General features: G+C 53.4%; 1 protein-coding gene across 3 annotated transcripts in view; it reads right to left on the bottom strand.

Annotated features, from left to right (window-relative positions):
• KY (kyphoscoliosis peptidase) overlaps positions 1 to 9,485 on the bottom strand; it is a gene marked incomplete at both ends in the record, with an annotated part of 46,978 nt that extends 37,493 nt beyond the window's left edge. For 2 of the 3 annotated variants that reach the window (XM_080696946.1, XM_080696947.1), the window contains 2 exons: positions 5,742 to 5,804; positions 9,350 to 9,485. In XM_080696946.1, the coding sequence (XP_080553072.1) occupies positions 5,742 to 5,804; positions 9,350 to 9,485 (199 nt within the window). Of the gene's footprint in view, positions 1 to 1,498; positions 1,562 to 5,741; positions 5,805 to 9,349 lie in introns of all 3 variants that reach the window. The other variant, XM_080696945.1, reaches the window with a different exon arrangement.
• Between the last annotated feature and the right edge of the window lie 6,156 nt (positions 9,486 to 15,641).

The raw sequence follows: 15,641 nt of genomic DNA, 5'->3' as shown, positions 1-15,641 counted from the left end.
CCCTTTCATTGGAGATGTTGGCTCAGGCAGCATGTCAGACAGCAATTCCCTGACAGGCTGCAAATCCCCTCCGCACCGCACCCAGGCTCCAGAGCCCTTCTGTTTTGGAAGGGCTGCCACTATTACTTGGATGTGATCAGATAATTTCCTTGCAGGTTAAGGGCGTCAGTGCTGAGAGCCACAGTAATAAACTCTGAAGGCTGAGCCTCTGAGAGCCCCCAGACACCAGGTCCTGAGTCTCCAGTAAAGAGCAGCTAACCATGGGGAGTGCAGGGGTCTCTAGCCAGCCCTCACCTCCAGCCAAGGCTGTGGGGCTCTCCTGTCATGCTCGCAGGCCCAGTTATTTGCGCCGATAGTCAGCCATCCGAGAGATGCTATTGCCTGCGATTCCGGAGCTCTCAGAGCCTGCCCTAGAAAGGCGAGGCTTCTCAAGGAAGTGCCTACTACCCGGCATGAGGTGGAAAGCCCTGGGCAGGCAGGCAGACTCCAGGAACCACTGTGACTCAGGACAGGGAAGGGCTTGGGTGCTGTGAGCCAGCAGGGGGAGGCCGGGTCCAGGGGACCGTAGAAGCTGGGCATGTTAGCAGTAGAGGCCTTGCAGAGGGCGAGGGACGGACTGTTGCTGGCCGTGTGATCTTGGATACAAGACAGCCTTCCCAAACCCCAGTTTACTCATGCGTAAGAGGAAGATAGAGTACCTGGCAGACAGGACTGTTGTGAAGCTTAATGTAAGTGAGCATAAATGTGGGAACGCCTTGGCGGCGTGCCTGGCTCAGAGTCAGTGCTCAATAAACACTACCTACAGTGATGGTGATGATGGGGGCTGATGGCCCAGGGTCTTTAGTTTTTATTTTTTAATTTTTTTTGCAGAACTGGGGATGGAACCCAGAGACATTCTCCTTCCGAGCGCCACCCCCAGCCCTATTTTTTAGTCTTTATTTTGAAGACTAAGCCGCAATCCTCCTGTCTCAGCCTCCCAAATGCTGAGATTACAAGCGTGTGCCACCACACCCGGCAGACTCAGGGACTTTATTCCTGAATCCCAGAAGCCCTGGATCCCAGGGCAGGCTTATATCGTGCAGCCTCTCAGTACCTTCTCTGGGAAGCAAAAAAGAAAAAGGCCAAGGAAGACAGGCATGGTGGCGCACGCTTGTAATCCTAACACTTGGGAGGCTGAGACAGGAGGATCGCTGTTTGCGGACAGCCTCAGCTACTTAGCGAGGCCCTTTGCAACTTAGTGAGACTCTGTTTCCAAATAAAGAATAAAAAATAAGGCTGGGGGTGTAGCTTGGAGGTAGAATGCCCCTGGGTTCCATCCCCAGTATCACACACACACACACACACACACACACACACACACATACACACAGACCAAGGAGCTCCAGCCTCCACAGGGCCACCCACAGTCTGAGCTCCACCACCTCGGGGGTCTTTGATGGGGACAGGTCCAGGCCCAAGGCCACAGGAGAGGTCACAGTGAATGGCAGAGAGTTCTTACCTTGGTTGTCGTAGGAAGTGATGACCTGGGGCTGCGGAGGGTGCTGCTTCTCGGCCCGGTTTCCTATTTAAGGAAGACAGAGAGGCCGGCAGTGACCACTTGGGACCGCGGTGGAATCTCCCTTGGGCAGAGCAGGAGCTGTGTGCAGCTGCCAGAACGGTAGGCTGGCGGCGGGCCTGGCCCCCAATCCATGCACACCCATGTGCATACCCCACAGTGTGCACACCTGTGAACTAGCACAGTTACACCCCAGAACATGGAGCCGGGCACCTGGGAGCCTGTGTGCACAAGCCCCTTATGCCTCTCAGCATAGTTGGGGTTCTGCATGAGCAAGTTGGCAACACCTCAGAGGGTCGTGAAACCATAACTCCCTACTCGGGGGTCACCAGGCAGTCCCCAAAGCTCCTTCCCACATGCAGATAGATGCCTGACTGGTTTTCATACATTTCCCTGGAGTGGGCTGGGAGGCTCCGACGTGAACTTGGGGGAATTTTGTTTTTTCTTTTCTTTTTTTGATGCTGGGGATGGAACCAAGGGCCTCCAGCATGCCCCCCATTAGCCCTCTAACTTGGAACTTGAACCCCAAGTTTCCCGACTCTTAGCTCAGCCCCCTTCCTTGGTGAGACAAATAGCAGGATGGACATCCCCTTAACTCCAGCCTCGGGGTTGGGACCACGTACAGTTTGGTTTGGTTTTGCAAACACGGCAGGAATTTCGCAAGGTACGAGCTTTCTCTACACTCTTGGGGTATGTCTGTCCTCAGAGCCTAGTGGCGTGAGGCTGCTGCAGAGAGAGGACCAGTTCCCACTGTACACTGCTCAAGGGGAGTCACAGGCTCCCCATCCCTCCTAGGAGAAGTGTGACCTTCCCCTCACACCTCCCTAGTAGCTGCCACCACGCTGCGGGCGCTGTGCTGTGCTTTGCCTTAATCTTACTCAGGCTGCCCCTTGAACCTCTGATTCAGAGGAGCAGAGGGAAGATCTGGAGCGGCCACGATTATGGCAGCAGGAGGTCCCAGCACCCCTAGCACTGTGGCGTGCCCTGGGCCTGCCTCTCGGAGTGGCCACTGGGACCAGTGTTTGGGAACAGGTTCTGTTCAGATGCTCAGGCTCTGAGCAGCCAACCAGAGGCTCCCTCAGTACTTCCCATGCCTCGGGCTGGACTTGGGGCCCACCTGGCAGGGCCTGGGCCCGGAATTCCTGAGGCCCCCAGGCTTCGGTTGGTTAGCCAAGGCCAGGTCTCTTGTGGGTACCAATGCAGGGTGATGCGGCATGCTGGGCTGGAGCCTCAGCTGGCAGCATCCCCGGGAGGAAACAGGATCCGGGAAGGGAATCCTCAAGCGCGGTGATTGGCTGGCATGGTCTCTGTGGGGTATTTATAGTCAGGGCTGCACAATTGGTTTCCCTCTAGCTGTAGGGCAGCAGACTTTGTGCTGCTAGGCAGACTTTAGCCAGGACCAAGGAAAGCAGCCAATCACAGCCGGGGAAGCCCGTTGCTGGGCAAGCTATGGGGGAAGGAAGGGGGAGTGCATCTCAGTCCAAACACCTGCTGCTTCCAAAAGTTTGGAGCATCCCTGCCAACACCCAAGCCCAAGGAGTGTACGGGGCAGCAGCAGGGGGAGTATGTGCCCTTTGGACCAGTGCCACGTTCAACCACGTTTGTGCGCACCATCAGCACATGCCATAAGCTGCTTCCTTCTGAGATGGACGTTATCCAGCGGCCAGGGCTGGGTGGCCCAACAGTTACTGCACTGTGTGACCAACGAGGGAGGCACGGGACAAGGTCAGCTTCCAATCCTGTACCCTGACTCTTGGCGTCGGAAAACATATGGTGACGCTACAATTTAAATTTTTTCATGCACGGAAATGTGCCATTTGAAAAACAAATTTTATTTATTTATTTTATAGTCTTGGGGATGGAACCCAGGGGCAGGCTCCTTCTGAGCTGCATGCCCAGTCCTATTTTATTTTAGAACAGGATCTCACTAAGTTGCTGAGGCTGGCCGCAAACCTGCGATTCTCCTGTCTCAGCCTCCCTGGTGCTAGGATTACAGGCGTGCACCACCACACCCGGTTGAAATTTTATTTTAAACTACATGTATTGGTGGAGTGGCATTATCTTTTCTGGTTTTAGGACCTCTGTAGAACTTCTCTCTAGCCCAGAGTTTACCTCAAACTCTCAGTTTGTGGGTAGAATATAGTTACTGGGGGGTGGTCTTGCAAGAAATATTTGAATTATCTTCTTTATGGATGGACACAATCTACTGTCTTTTCCAAGACTTTAATAGTGACTACATCACTTTATACTTTGTTAAATCTTTCCACTAACCTTTCCCCAAACCAGGAACCGGGAAGATGGTAAAAAGAGGATGAATTCAGTGTATTTCTGAGATGTCCAAAGACAAATGTCAGAGGACTCAGGCAAAGGCAGGGAGAGCTGCGGTAAACAAGGGCACTGTGTCTCTTTGTGCCCACCCTTGGTGTACTTTGCCCACGCGCTCACTTACCTAGTGGCTTAGCCTGCAGCTGACAGGTTTCTGGAGGTCTGTACTTATTATAATTCTCACCAGCCCACAGCATAGTTGCACTGGAGGTGATGGTTGCTCCAATAACGCGAAAGCTGGGGCGTCTACCATATAATGGCTCCCGCAGCGAGGTGGAGGAAGCCATTGTATCTATCTGTGCCCATGATTCAGGACACAGAGAGGAGGCGCCATTGGTGGGGGCGGGGCATGCCTGGCGGTGGGCGGGGCGTGCCGGGTGGGCGGGGCTTGTCTAGCGGATGACTCCTACCCGGTAGCAAGGCAGTGGAAATTCCTTCACCCCAGTATTTTGAGACTTGGCCGCAGTAAATGTTATTCTGATTGCAATCATTCTAACATAGCTCCTCGAGACCAGGGCTTCTTGACTGTCTTGTTCATTGTTTCATCTCCCACATTTGAAATTGGGCCGGGCACAAAGTGAGCGCTAAAGACATTGATGGAACCACTGTAGGGATTTACTTTGAGTTGCAAAGGGCCTCACTAAGTCGCCCAGCTTATTTTAATTTTGAAGCAGGGTATTGCTAGGTTGATGAGAGTCTCACTATTTGTCCTTAAAGCTGCGATCTTCCTGCCTCAGCCTCCTAAGTACTGGGATTGTAAGTGTGTGCTACCACCCCCAGCTTTGTGGAGCTTCTAGTAAGGATCTGGGAGTGCAAGTCTGATTCCGATTCGAATTCCCATGTGCCCATCATGTTCACTGCGGCTGCTGTTTGTGTGTGGAAGCTGGTCCAGTGAATCTCTGAAAAGCACAAAATAAGGCCCAATGGAGTGCTCGCAGAGAGATGTCCAGTGCCAGAGAGAAGAGGCTTTGAAAGCTGGTTTCTCTTGGCTGGGTGTCAGGCCAGCAGGGCGCTCCAATGGAACCCTTGATTGGTGTCTACCCAGGCTTCAAATAAATACTGTCCTAAGGTAAACCTTTCTCTGTTCAGAAAGAATTAAAAACACACACACACACACACACACACACACACACACACACACACACACACACACTGTTAGCTGGGCATGGTGGCACCTGCTTGTAATCCCAGCAGGATTCGGGAGGCTGAGGCAGGAGGACCGCAGTTCCTGGCCAGCCCCGGCTACTTAGTGAGGGCCTTTGCATCTCAGTGAAAATGTGTGTCTGAAACGGGCCCTTCACACCGATGAGTGGACCCCTATGAGAGGGAAATGGGAATGTGTGTTGCAAAAACTCCCCCTAGGAAATCCTGACCACCAAGCCCGCCATTGTGGACCACTCCTGCTTTGAACCTGTTTCAAAATAAAGAATAAAAAAATAGGGCTGAGGGTGTAGTTGGAGATAGAATGCCCCTGGGTTCTACCCTGAATACTGCAAAAACAACAACAACAAAACAAAACAAAAAACAACCCCCCAAAACTGTTAGCTTCCATGACACCAACAGCCCCATCTCCCGTCAGTCAGTCAAACCTCGCCACCCCAGTGAGGCCAAGGCCTCCCCTATAGCGCAGCCAGCAGGCAAGTGGGTGCTCAAGTTTATGGCATGGCCTCCGGGAGAGCGGGGCCCCGTTGGTTCGCAGTGGCCCAACAGGCCTGGCTGAGGCCCAAGCAGCCACTTTCTGCTTGGTGGTTAGAGGTCTAGGGCCAGTCATCAAAGGAACGAAACCCAACCCTTCCAGTTATTTTCCAACATATTGAATTACAGAGATGGAAAAGAAAATAGGAAGAAAAAGAGAATTTACCATGGAGGTCACTGCCTTCTAATTGCTGCCATTTCCGGATTGCATCCCCAACACCTTGGAAACCTGTGGAGTAACAAGGACTGGGATGAGGAGAAGGGGGAGCCAGGGAGAGCGGGCAGCGCACCCACCGCTACGAAGCTGCGTCAAGGCGGGGCCGGGGGAAGAGGGAGGCTGCCTTTGGATAAGATTCATTTGAGGACATACAAGTGACCTTCAGAACTCAAACGGAGCAGCAGCACAGCGTTAAAGCAGAAGTGGTCCACGATGGCGGGCTTGGCGGTCAGGATTTCCTAGGGGGAGTTTCTGCAATACAGATCCCCATTTCCCTCTCATAGGGGTCCACTTCATCGCTGTGAAGGGCCCGTTTCAGACACACATTTTGACTGCCTGTTTCTGGATGCGGTGACCGCCTCCCCCCTCCACCCCGAGCTGCAGAGCCTCGATGTGGGGACGGGCAAGGACTGTCTGCTTATCCCTCTGGAAATGGGAAGTGACCGCCGTCTCTTCTCGCAGCCTCCCTTGCAGCTAGAGCATGGACACAGCCAGTCAGATGCGCCTGTATAGACGCTGGCGCTGATGGAATGGGGACGGGAAGGCCCCTTTCTCTGGCAGCAGCTGGAAGTGGTAGCTGCAAGATTGAGCTCCTGGCACAGAACTGACCGACATCTGGCAGTGGAGACATGGCAGTAAAAGCAAGTTTTTGGCATGGAAGGACTGTCCAGCCTCGGAGGCTGCAGAGGGTTCCTTTCCCCAACAGCTCTATCACTTTCTTTCTTTGATTTTGTATTTTTTTTTTTTTTTTGCAGCGCTGGGGATGGAACCCAGGAGTATTCTACCTCCAATCTACACCCCCAGCCTTATTTTTTATTCTCTATTTTGAAACAGGGTCTCACTGAGCTGGGGAGGGCCTCAATAAGTAGCTGAGGCTGTCTGCAAACCGCGATCCTCTGGTCTCAGCCTCCCAAATGCTGGGGTTACAAGCGTGCGCCACCACGCCTGGCTTCTATTGTACGCTTTCTAGCCCTGTTCCTGGGAGCTCCACCTGGAGTCTCAGTGTTCATCCCTGCAACCTCCTAGAAGCCCCTGATCCCTACTCTTTTTTTCAGTACTGAGGGTGGAACCTGGGGCATTCTACCTCCAAGCTACACTCTGCATGCATCCCCATTTTTATTCTTTATTTTTAAACAGGGTCTCACGAAGTTGCAAAGGGCCTCACTAAGTAGCTGAGGCTGTCTACAAAATGAGATCCTCCTGTCTCAGCCTCCCGAATGCTGGGATTACAAGCATGCACCACCACACCCAGCTCCTGATTTCTACTCTGCCACTTTCTTTTTTTGGGGGGTGGAAGAGCCCTCTGTAGTCAAGACCTGTGTCACCTGGACCTTTGCTCATGGCGTGGAATGCACAAAGCACACAGTTTGGGGATGAAAACCTAGACTTCAAGATCTTCAGATTGAAGGCAGGCAACTGTAGGCTACCTTCTTCACCTGCCCCAGGAAAACATGGACTTTCCCCTCCGAGGCAGGCTTTTTGAGAAGCATTGTTCTAAGGAAATAGCTGGGGAAATGGGGAAGCCACAGAGGAAAGGAGAGAGAGAGAGAGAGAGAGAGAGAGAGAGAGAGAGAGAGAGAGAGAGAGAGGGAGAGGGCGCTTACTAGCATCTCTTGACCATGCAGCCCAAATCCTTGGTGACTTCTTTCCCTGTGAGTCCTTTCTGCCACACCACTCAATGTCTGCCCAGTGGCAGTAACTGAGCTTTGCTCTTTTCTAACATGGGGCTCAGAGAGATGAGGAAGAGTTGCTCCCCAGTGGGAAAACGAGTGTGTGGAGGAGACCGGAGGAGCTGCCCGGATCTCCCATAACTACAGGAGGACTTGGAGGAAGCTCGTTTTGCTCAGGGTTTTCCTCTCTTAGGCTGCGTCCCAAGGACTGGGCCTGCAAGCTGGCCTGGCCCCCGGGGTCTCCTGAGCACCCGTCCTGCCCAGCAGACAGAGGAGGCCATGCACTTCCATCGCTCCATTCTGGGCCAGAACCGTCTGACTGGGAACAGGTGACACGTTGTCTCCAGGGTTGTAGCATCTTCAGGAAACCTTCAATTGGAAACTTATTTGTAGAAAAATACCAGCACCTATCGAGTGGGGGGTGCCTTGTTTCCCCGAGTCACGTTATGAGTGTGAAGAGCATGAGTCTAGAGCCATGGGGACTTGGCACTATCTGTCGGGTACCTCTTAGGACAAAGCCTGGCACTTCGTGGGCTCCTCTGCGTTCCTGGCCCTCTCTGGTGTCAGAGCCTTTGGGCTAGATGTGATTGGAGAGGGCTGGGAAGCTGAGACTCCTGGGTTGACCTGGAACTGGACCTCACCCAGCGCACAGTGGGGAGGCTTTCTGGATTGCAGCGCACATAGTAGGGGCAGTCTTATTTCTTTCTGTGATTTCCCACCTACAGAGATATATGGGGGGCACATTTCCCTTTCTCCCAGGACCAGCTTTGAGAACTAGAGAGCCACACCTGAACAACACCTGGCCCTCAATCCCTCCCAAGACTGGAGCACCTGCCCACATTCCCAGCTCTCCAAAGGCCATCTTTCCCTGGACAGCCTCCCCAAGAGCTCCTCCAGAGCTGCAGGGCCGTTCCAGCCTGTGAGGCCGGTGAGGCCAGGCCATCCACCGGACTGCTGCTTTAGCGGGCAGGTGGAAGGTGGATGTCCAGGGTGCACAGGGGCTCTGGGGAAGAGAAACCCAGGCAGAGCAGCAGCAGGAGCTCTAGAACTGGAAGGGAGGGAGAAGTCATTCCTCAGCATGGGCTGTCAAGTGTCACTCCCCAAGAGGAGGGGGATACAGTCATTGGCGTGCGCCCTTGTGCCAGCCTTGGAGACCCAGGACCCAGAGCTTCCCAGACTTCTCAGGCCCTCAACACCCATTATTAACCATTTATCATCCACGCACATGGTGTATCTGGAGAGCACAGAAGCCAGGATCCTGCCTTCCACGATCCCTCTGTAGGCAGTTACTACCAGCTTATACTTCCCCCAGAGTCTGCAGGGGATGCGAAATTGATGGGTCAGGTGGGGGACCAGATGTCAAATCCCACCCCACCCAAGCCTGTGTTCCTTTGACCCCGTCTGTGCCTTCTACCTGTGGGGGACTGGGAGAGGGGCTGGCAAAAGGGGAAACCGAGGCAGGAAGCTGTGCAAGGGCAGTGGGAGAGCTCCGCACGTCAAAGTCGGACTGAGCACTCAGCTCCCCGAGGGTCCTTTGCGCCCCTCAGTGCGGGGGAAGCAGGCCTCTGATACACGTGCGTCATCCTGAGGCTTTGGTCCCAGCCTTGTTAAGGGACATTTTCTAACCCTGATCTGCACCCTGCAGAGAGCGGCGGGGAGGAAACAGACTGGCCCGCGAGGGAGAGTCAACCCAGGACACCGGCGGGGCTGCGCGTTGCCACGGGACGCCGGTGCTATGGCGCCCAGGCGCAGGCAGCCATGCGGGAAGCTTAGGGCTTGCTGACTTCTTTCGGGGGCACGCGGGGCGCCCCCCGGCGGGCGGGCGAGCCCTGGGACGGAGAGGCCTGGGTGCCCGGCGGCCCGGCACCCCGGCCGGGCGCGCGTTACCTCCTCCGCGCTGCAGCAGCGCGCCCGGGTCCGCCTGCGGCTCCAAGTGTGCGCCCTGCGCGGCGCGCCGCTTCCCCGAGTGCACGATCAGCAGCATGTCGATGGACACGGCGGTGCCGTCCTTCTTCAGCTCCATGGTGCCGCCTCCCTCCCGGCCCGGGCGCCGCGGCTGCTCGCGAGGCTGCCTGCGCTGCAAATGGCCCGGTGCGCGCCGCTGCCTGGCGCGGGAGAGGGCGCGGGAGAGGGCGCTCCCCCGCCGCGTTTCGCTGACTCTGCCAAATTCGCCATTAGGACCCGCCCGGGAGGGCGCTGCCCTAACGAAGCGGCTCTAAGTCACCTTTGAAAGGAAATCCCCGGGCTGAGCCCTGACCTGCAGCCCAGGCCGCAGAGGCCGCGTGCCCCAAAGCCTCCTCCTGCACCCCTGGATCTCGCCCCAGCGCGCCAAGCGCAGGTCCTGGGCTCCAGGACTGCTCTCCCTGTGGTTGGGCGCTGCTCATTCCCGCCATCTCTGGCGCCTGGGGGGTCCCGAGAGCCCCCCAAGTAGCCCTCCTGAGCACAGCCACGGAGCAAAGCCATATCAACCTTGCGTGGTGCTGTCAACGCTGGGAGTCGGTTCCGAAAAGAGGAGATGGCCAGGGGCTGCAGGTTGAAGAGCAGGGTGTGCAGAAACTGGCCAAGTGTGCGCCTCGACCACGCTCACTCCCTGCCTGGGATTTGGGTGTGGAACAGTTTTCCCTGGGAAAGATATTTGACTGGGGGTGTTGGGGTTGAGATGTCCCCTTCCCCCATGCCCCCAGTCGGCCCTCCTGGAACTCAGAACATGCCCACCGGGAGTCAAGCTCACAATTCTCTTCGGCCTGAAATGGAAGTCTTAAAATCTCTATTCCTTCTAGAAGATTGACTCCTGGCCCGAGGGGAAGGGAGAAGGGAGAGAGGAGGCCGGGGCACAGGGAGCTGCCCGCTGCTGTCAGGGAACAGGACCTGAGAACCCTCTATTTTTAGCTGGGCTCAGCCTGCCCAGCCAGTAGCAGCCGGCACTTGGCCGTCGGTCTGAGTGTTTACGTGGGCATCTGCCTGGGTGCTTTTGGATGGGTGGCACTGGGTATGTGACAGTTCCCTAAAATGAGTTTCCACTATGAGTTAATGCCGTCCACACGGGGGCTCTGCTCTGAGACCCCTCCCCACACCAGATCATGCCACTCCCCTGCCTTTGTAGCATGGCCCTGGAGGTTGGCGCCTTCTCCACGGAGCCGCCTATGAGGCTACGGCCCAGTACCAGTTTTGGCACGTGCTGGTCACGTGACCACGGACTAGCCATTTCCTCTTCCGTTTTCTCACTGGGATCACTGGGGTAATAAAAATTCTCACAGGGCTGTGGTGGGAATGGCATGCATGTGAGGTGCCTGGCAGATTAAGTGGTCTCCAAATGGGAGCTGTCATTCTGACCGCCTTTTTTTTTCTTTTTTATTTATTTATTTATTTATTTATTATTTTTAAATTTTATTTTTTTAAGTGCGCTTATTTCATTTTTTTCTTTTTCTTTTTTTTTCTTTATTGAACATAAGTGGTATACATTTAAACTATACTTGGTGCCCTCTCCCCTCCCACCCCTGTTTTCTCTTCCCCCCTCCCACTAGTGATTGTCCAGGGTAACCAGGCCATATTCATAATTTTACACATATTCGGATGTGGACCCTCATTAATCAAGTTCAGTCTTCCTCCTCCCCTATCTTTCCATTCAAGCTTTGCTGGTGTTTCCCCTCCATTACCTGGAGTACCACTGGTATCCTCTACGTTCCCTAGTTTGGGCATATTAGAGGGAACATATGTACCTTCCCCTTCTGTGCTTGACCTCCTTTTAAGAGCAAGGGAAGGGATGGCTGGAGCCAGCCATGGGGCTGGGGGCGGGGCAAGCCACACCCTGCCTTTGAAACCGGCTTGTTTCTCATCCTTGACACTCCTGACCAGTCCAAGGGGGGGAGTTTAACCAGTGCCAGAGCTGCTGCCACGCCATGTTACCTCCGCCTCCTGCTCACTGGGCATCTGCCATTGGCTTTCAATGGCTGAACTGGAGTCTCCAGAGATCTGAGCCTATGGGTGAACTTACCCATAGACGACTCCTGTTCCCGTTTCCATGTGTGTGGGTTCTCTTTCACACACACACACACACACACACACACACACACACACACACACACACACGCTTATGTGCAGGACTTGGGAGATTGGGGAAGGAAGAACTATGGATTTGCAAACCTCCCGGGGTCTTGGGTGTTGCTGGGGCCGTGAGGCAGCTTTTAAGAGTTTCCTCCAACTGAGTTGGGACCTGTCATCTAACTCCTTCCAGGGGTGGGTTGCCTGAGCTGCAGAGACCTCCCATGTAACACCCCTCTGTGTGAGGGTGCTGGCTGGGGCTGAGTAGGGAGGGCAGGGGGGCTGAAATCTATTTACCCATGCCTGTACCCCCACCCTTAGTCCTGCGCTAGGAAGTGTCACTCTGTGGAATATTCTCACCAAGAGGCCCCCTCCAGAGCTGTGTCTGGAGAAGATGCAGAACTGGGGATGTGCTAGCTAGAGGTTCAAAAGACACTTAGGGACCTCCCCGCATCTCTGCTGTGTCTGAAAGCTGAGCCTTTGAAATCGGCTTGTTTCTCATCCTTGACACTCCTGACCAGTTGGGCCAGATGACTCTTAGGGCCAGGGGGCTGTCCTGTGCATTGTGGGATATTCAGCAATATCCCTGGGACCTACTTCTAACATCCCTGGGATCTACATAGGGTATCTTCAGACATTGACAAATATTTCCAAAGTTGCAGTGTGTGCACAGCTTTGGAGCAAACTCCTAAAATAGAGGTCACCTTGATTGCACTGGGAGATGCGACTGGCCCTGGATCCCAGTGCAGCCTGGCACTTGGGCTCGCTCCCCAGTGGCTCCCCTCAAGGCTGTCAGTGCAACAGCCCGGCTCTGCGGAGCTGTTCCCTGCCCAGAGCTGGAGCAGACAGATGAGAGGCTCTTCTTACTCCCCACCTACTCGTAGCTGCACCTCCCAAGACCTGTTTTTGGACGGAGGCAGAGACATCATGGTGAAGGTAGCGGAGGGCATTGGGATGTACCAGAAAAAGGGAGGGGAGCAGGAGCAAAGACTGCGACTTCTGAGATGGCAACATCAGAGGTGCTACCCCATCTGCTCCAATTTGCCCTCCAGCTGTTCCTGCAGGGCAGACTAGACCCCAGGCTGCAGTTCACACCCTGGCGCCATCCCCCTTCTGTAGATCTATCTCTTCCTCTTCCCATGGTGCACCCACATATGTGGTGGCCACAGCCATCTCTTCCTCGTCCCAAACACACCTGGGCTTTCCGCTACTAAGCTCTTATTACAAATCACCTTCTCCAACCTGCCACCATTTTGAATAACAGGGGTGTCAAGGGTTTCTATATTCGGGGCTCAATAATCAATCTGCATTTTTGTCATAGAGTTTTCGTCTGTTTTGCATTGTCCACGTCCACAAATGATGGGATGATAAACATCTCTTGTGCTTATCCCTTTGACCACATATCTGGTTATTTCCTTAGAATAGATTCTTGGAAGTGGAATTACTGAGTCAAAGGTTATGACTATTTTAAGGCTTGAGATATATACAATGTCAAATTACTTTCCAGAGAGATTGTGCCTATTTACCATCTCCCTAGCTGTGTGCTAACCTCCTCCCCCACCATCGCAAGCATTGAATGTTATCATTTGATAAACTTTGGCTATTATAATAATTGATGCATAACTTTCTTTCTTAAAAAGATTTTTTTCTGGGTACACTATGATTATACCTAAGATTAGGATTTGCTCTTACATATATTTATACATGCACATTATATAATTTGGTCAATTTTATTCCTCATACCTCCTCTTCCTTTCTCTAGCTCCCTCTCCCTTGTCCCCTTACTGTAATCTACTGGTCTCCCTTCTATTTCCATGACCCACCCCCCATCTTTTCTCTTTTCTCTCTAGCTTCCACATTTCAGAAAAAATATACAACTCATAACTTTCGGAGTCTGGATTCTTTTGCTTAACGTATTGCTGTCCCATTCTGTGATACGTGGGCATAGCTTTCTAATTTTCATTTTGTATTACCTCTGATATTGATCTGTTTCTGAAACATACATTTACTTGTGCATGTGTGCATGCATGCATGTGTGTGTGTGTTTTATGCCCTTCGTTCTTTCTCCCTCCGGCACTGCAATGAAACATTTATTTTATTTACTTTATCACGGTATTGAGAATTGAACCCAGGGGCATTCTATCTCTGAGCTACACCCCTGACCCTATTTTATTTTTTTTATTTTGAAACAGGATCTTGCTAAGTTGTCGAGACTGGCTGCAAACCTGCAATCCTCTTGTCTCAGCCTCCCAAGTCCTAGGATTACAGGTTTTCCATGGCACGTTTAAACATTACTTTGGAAAAAGGAATATTGTCCCATCTTTCTCAGATCTTTAGGACTTCATAGAAGTCTCTGGTGACGTCATCGCCATGCCTTTGGCCCCTTTAAGCTCTTCCAGGTCAAGGTCACGGTCTCCCTCCCTCCTTCCCGGACCTCTCCTCTCCCCTACTTGGTGCCTAAGTGCGTTGCACACAAGAGGCACTCAGTAAGTGTTTGAATTAAATTGGATAGAATTAATGCTCTCAGCAAGCCGAGACTTCTCCTTTTAGCCTGGAGGTATTGCTAAGCCTTCCAGAGATTTGTAGCATTTGCTCTTCGGAGTCTTTCTCGCAGACCTTCAGGGAATGGAGGAGAAAGAGGTTGAATGAGGACAGGCAGCTCCAGAGGCACCTCCCTGCTGCTGCCAGAAGCTTCTGGAGCATGAATTTGGGGAGAGCTTGGTTCTGACACAGAGCAGTTCTGTTCTCAGCAGACACCACCCCTAACCCGTGGCCCCCACTCCCAATCCGGAGCCAAAGCCGTGACTCTGACAACTTGGGTTCTCAGCCTTTCTGACGGCTCTCCCCTTGATCTGCCCACCAGCCACTCCTTGTTTCGATACTTTGTTCACGACTCCTTAATTGACTTCCCGAATCTTTCTGTCCATAGCTGGTTAAAATCCCATCTTCTTGCCTATAATCACGCACGGATGTGGGAAGCACTCTATTCCAAATTTCAAGTGCTGTGCCTTTTGGAAGCCTTTACTCTCTGGCTGTCTTGGCCTTTTCCTGGGGACGGGGATGATGAAAATCAATTTGTCTCTCAACACCATTTCCAACACGTCTCGGGCGATGCCAAGAGAAGTATCCAGTGGCACACGAGAGCCTGCGGTAGATTACCTCTCCGGCCTTGCCAAGTGAGTATTACCCGGCTATTGACATGCCCCTTGCGTGTTCCTTGATCTGTCCACTGCTGTGTGCAAACACAAGTCCTCACACCTGGCTCATCCTCCTTCACCGTCTGCTCTTGGTCAAACTTTGCATTTTTCCTTCCACGAACTCACGTAGTCCTCAAGATAGGCCGAGGCTGGACTGATCTGCACCCAGTTCATGGACAGAGAAACAAGGGCGGGAGAGAGCCAGGCATGCGCTTCTCCCAGGGGCCTCTGGACAGGCCCGGTTCTCCTGCCGAGCTGCCCGTATTCTGCCTGTCTTAGTGAAAAGAGGCACCGGTGTCTTTTCCAGGGACAGATTGAGATTCAAGCCGTACATTTGCAGGGCCTGGGGCTGCACTCTGGGCGACAAGGGTCCCCCTGAGAAAGAACCTTGACTTGGGTTGGGTGAGGTTGTCTAGAGAGGTGGCCAGGGGAGGCATAGAAATGAGTGTCTGAACAAGGATACAGACGAGCTAAGAGGAGCCTTTTGATTGTTGCTGTAGACCCCGAGGGGCCTGCCTCTCAAAGGATGTTGGTGCCCATGTGCCCACAAGGGACAGCCCCGGTGGCCCAGATCCCAGGGGGCCCTCGGGAGCCAATTTTTAGGGACAGTGCAGCCAGCCTCCAGTTCTGCCTGTCCCTGGTGCTGAGCTTCTAATAGGAGCCGGGGATATTTTTAGTCTCACATGTGCAGGCGCAGGACAAGGTGAGCTGGACAGGGAGGGCTAACAAGCGAGGTCCTTGTTAAGTTGGGGAGGATAAAGCGAGGGGCGCGGAGGGAGCCGGGTGGAACTTTCCACCCAGCCTCGTTTCCAGAGAATTCTCTTTCCATAATTCACAGGGAAAGATTGAGGTCAGGGTGATTATACACAGCCCCGGTTACAGAAACCTGGAAATGGGGCAGGCTCACCTCCTGCAGCCTGCCGGCCCATGCCCGGACACCC

The sequence above is a fragment of the Muscardinus avellanarius genome (genome assembly GCF_963383645.1).
Source record: "Muscardinus avellanarius genome assembly, chromosome: 5".
NCBI lineage: Eukaryota > Metazoa > Chordata > Mammalia > Rodentia > Gliridae > Muscardinus > Muscardinus avellanarius.
Note: the sequence above shows the minus strand (reverse complement) of the source record. Positions and strands in the feature narration are given on the sequence as shown.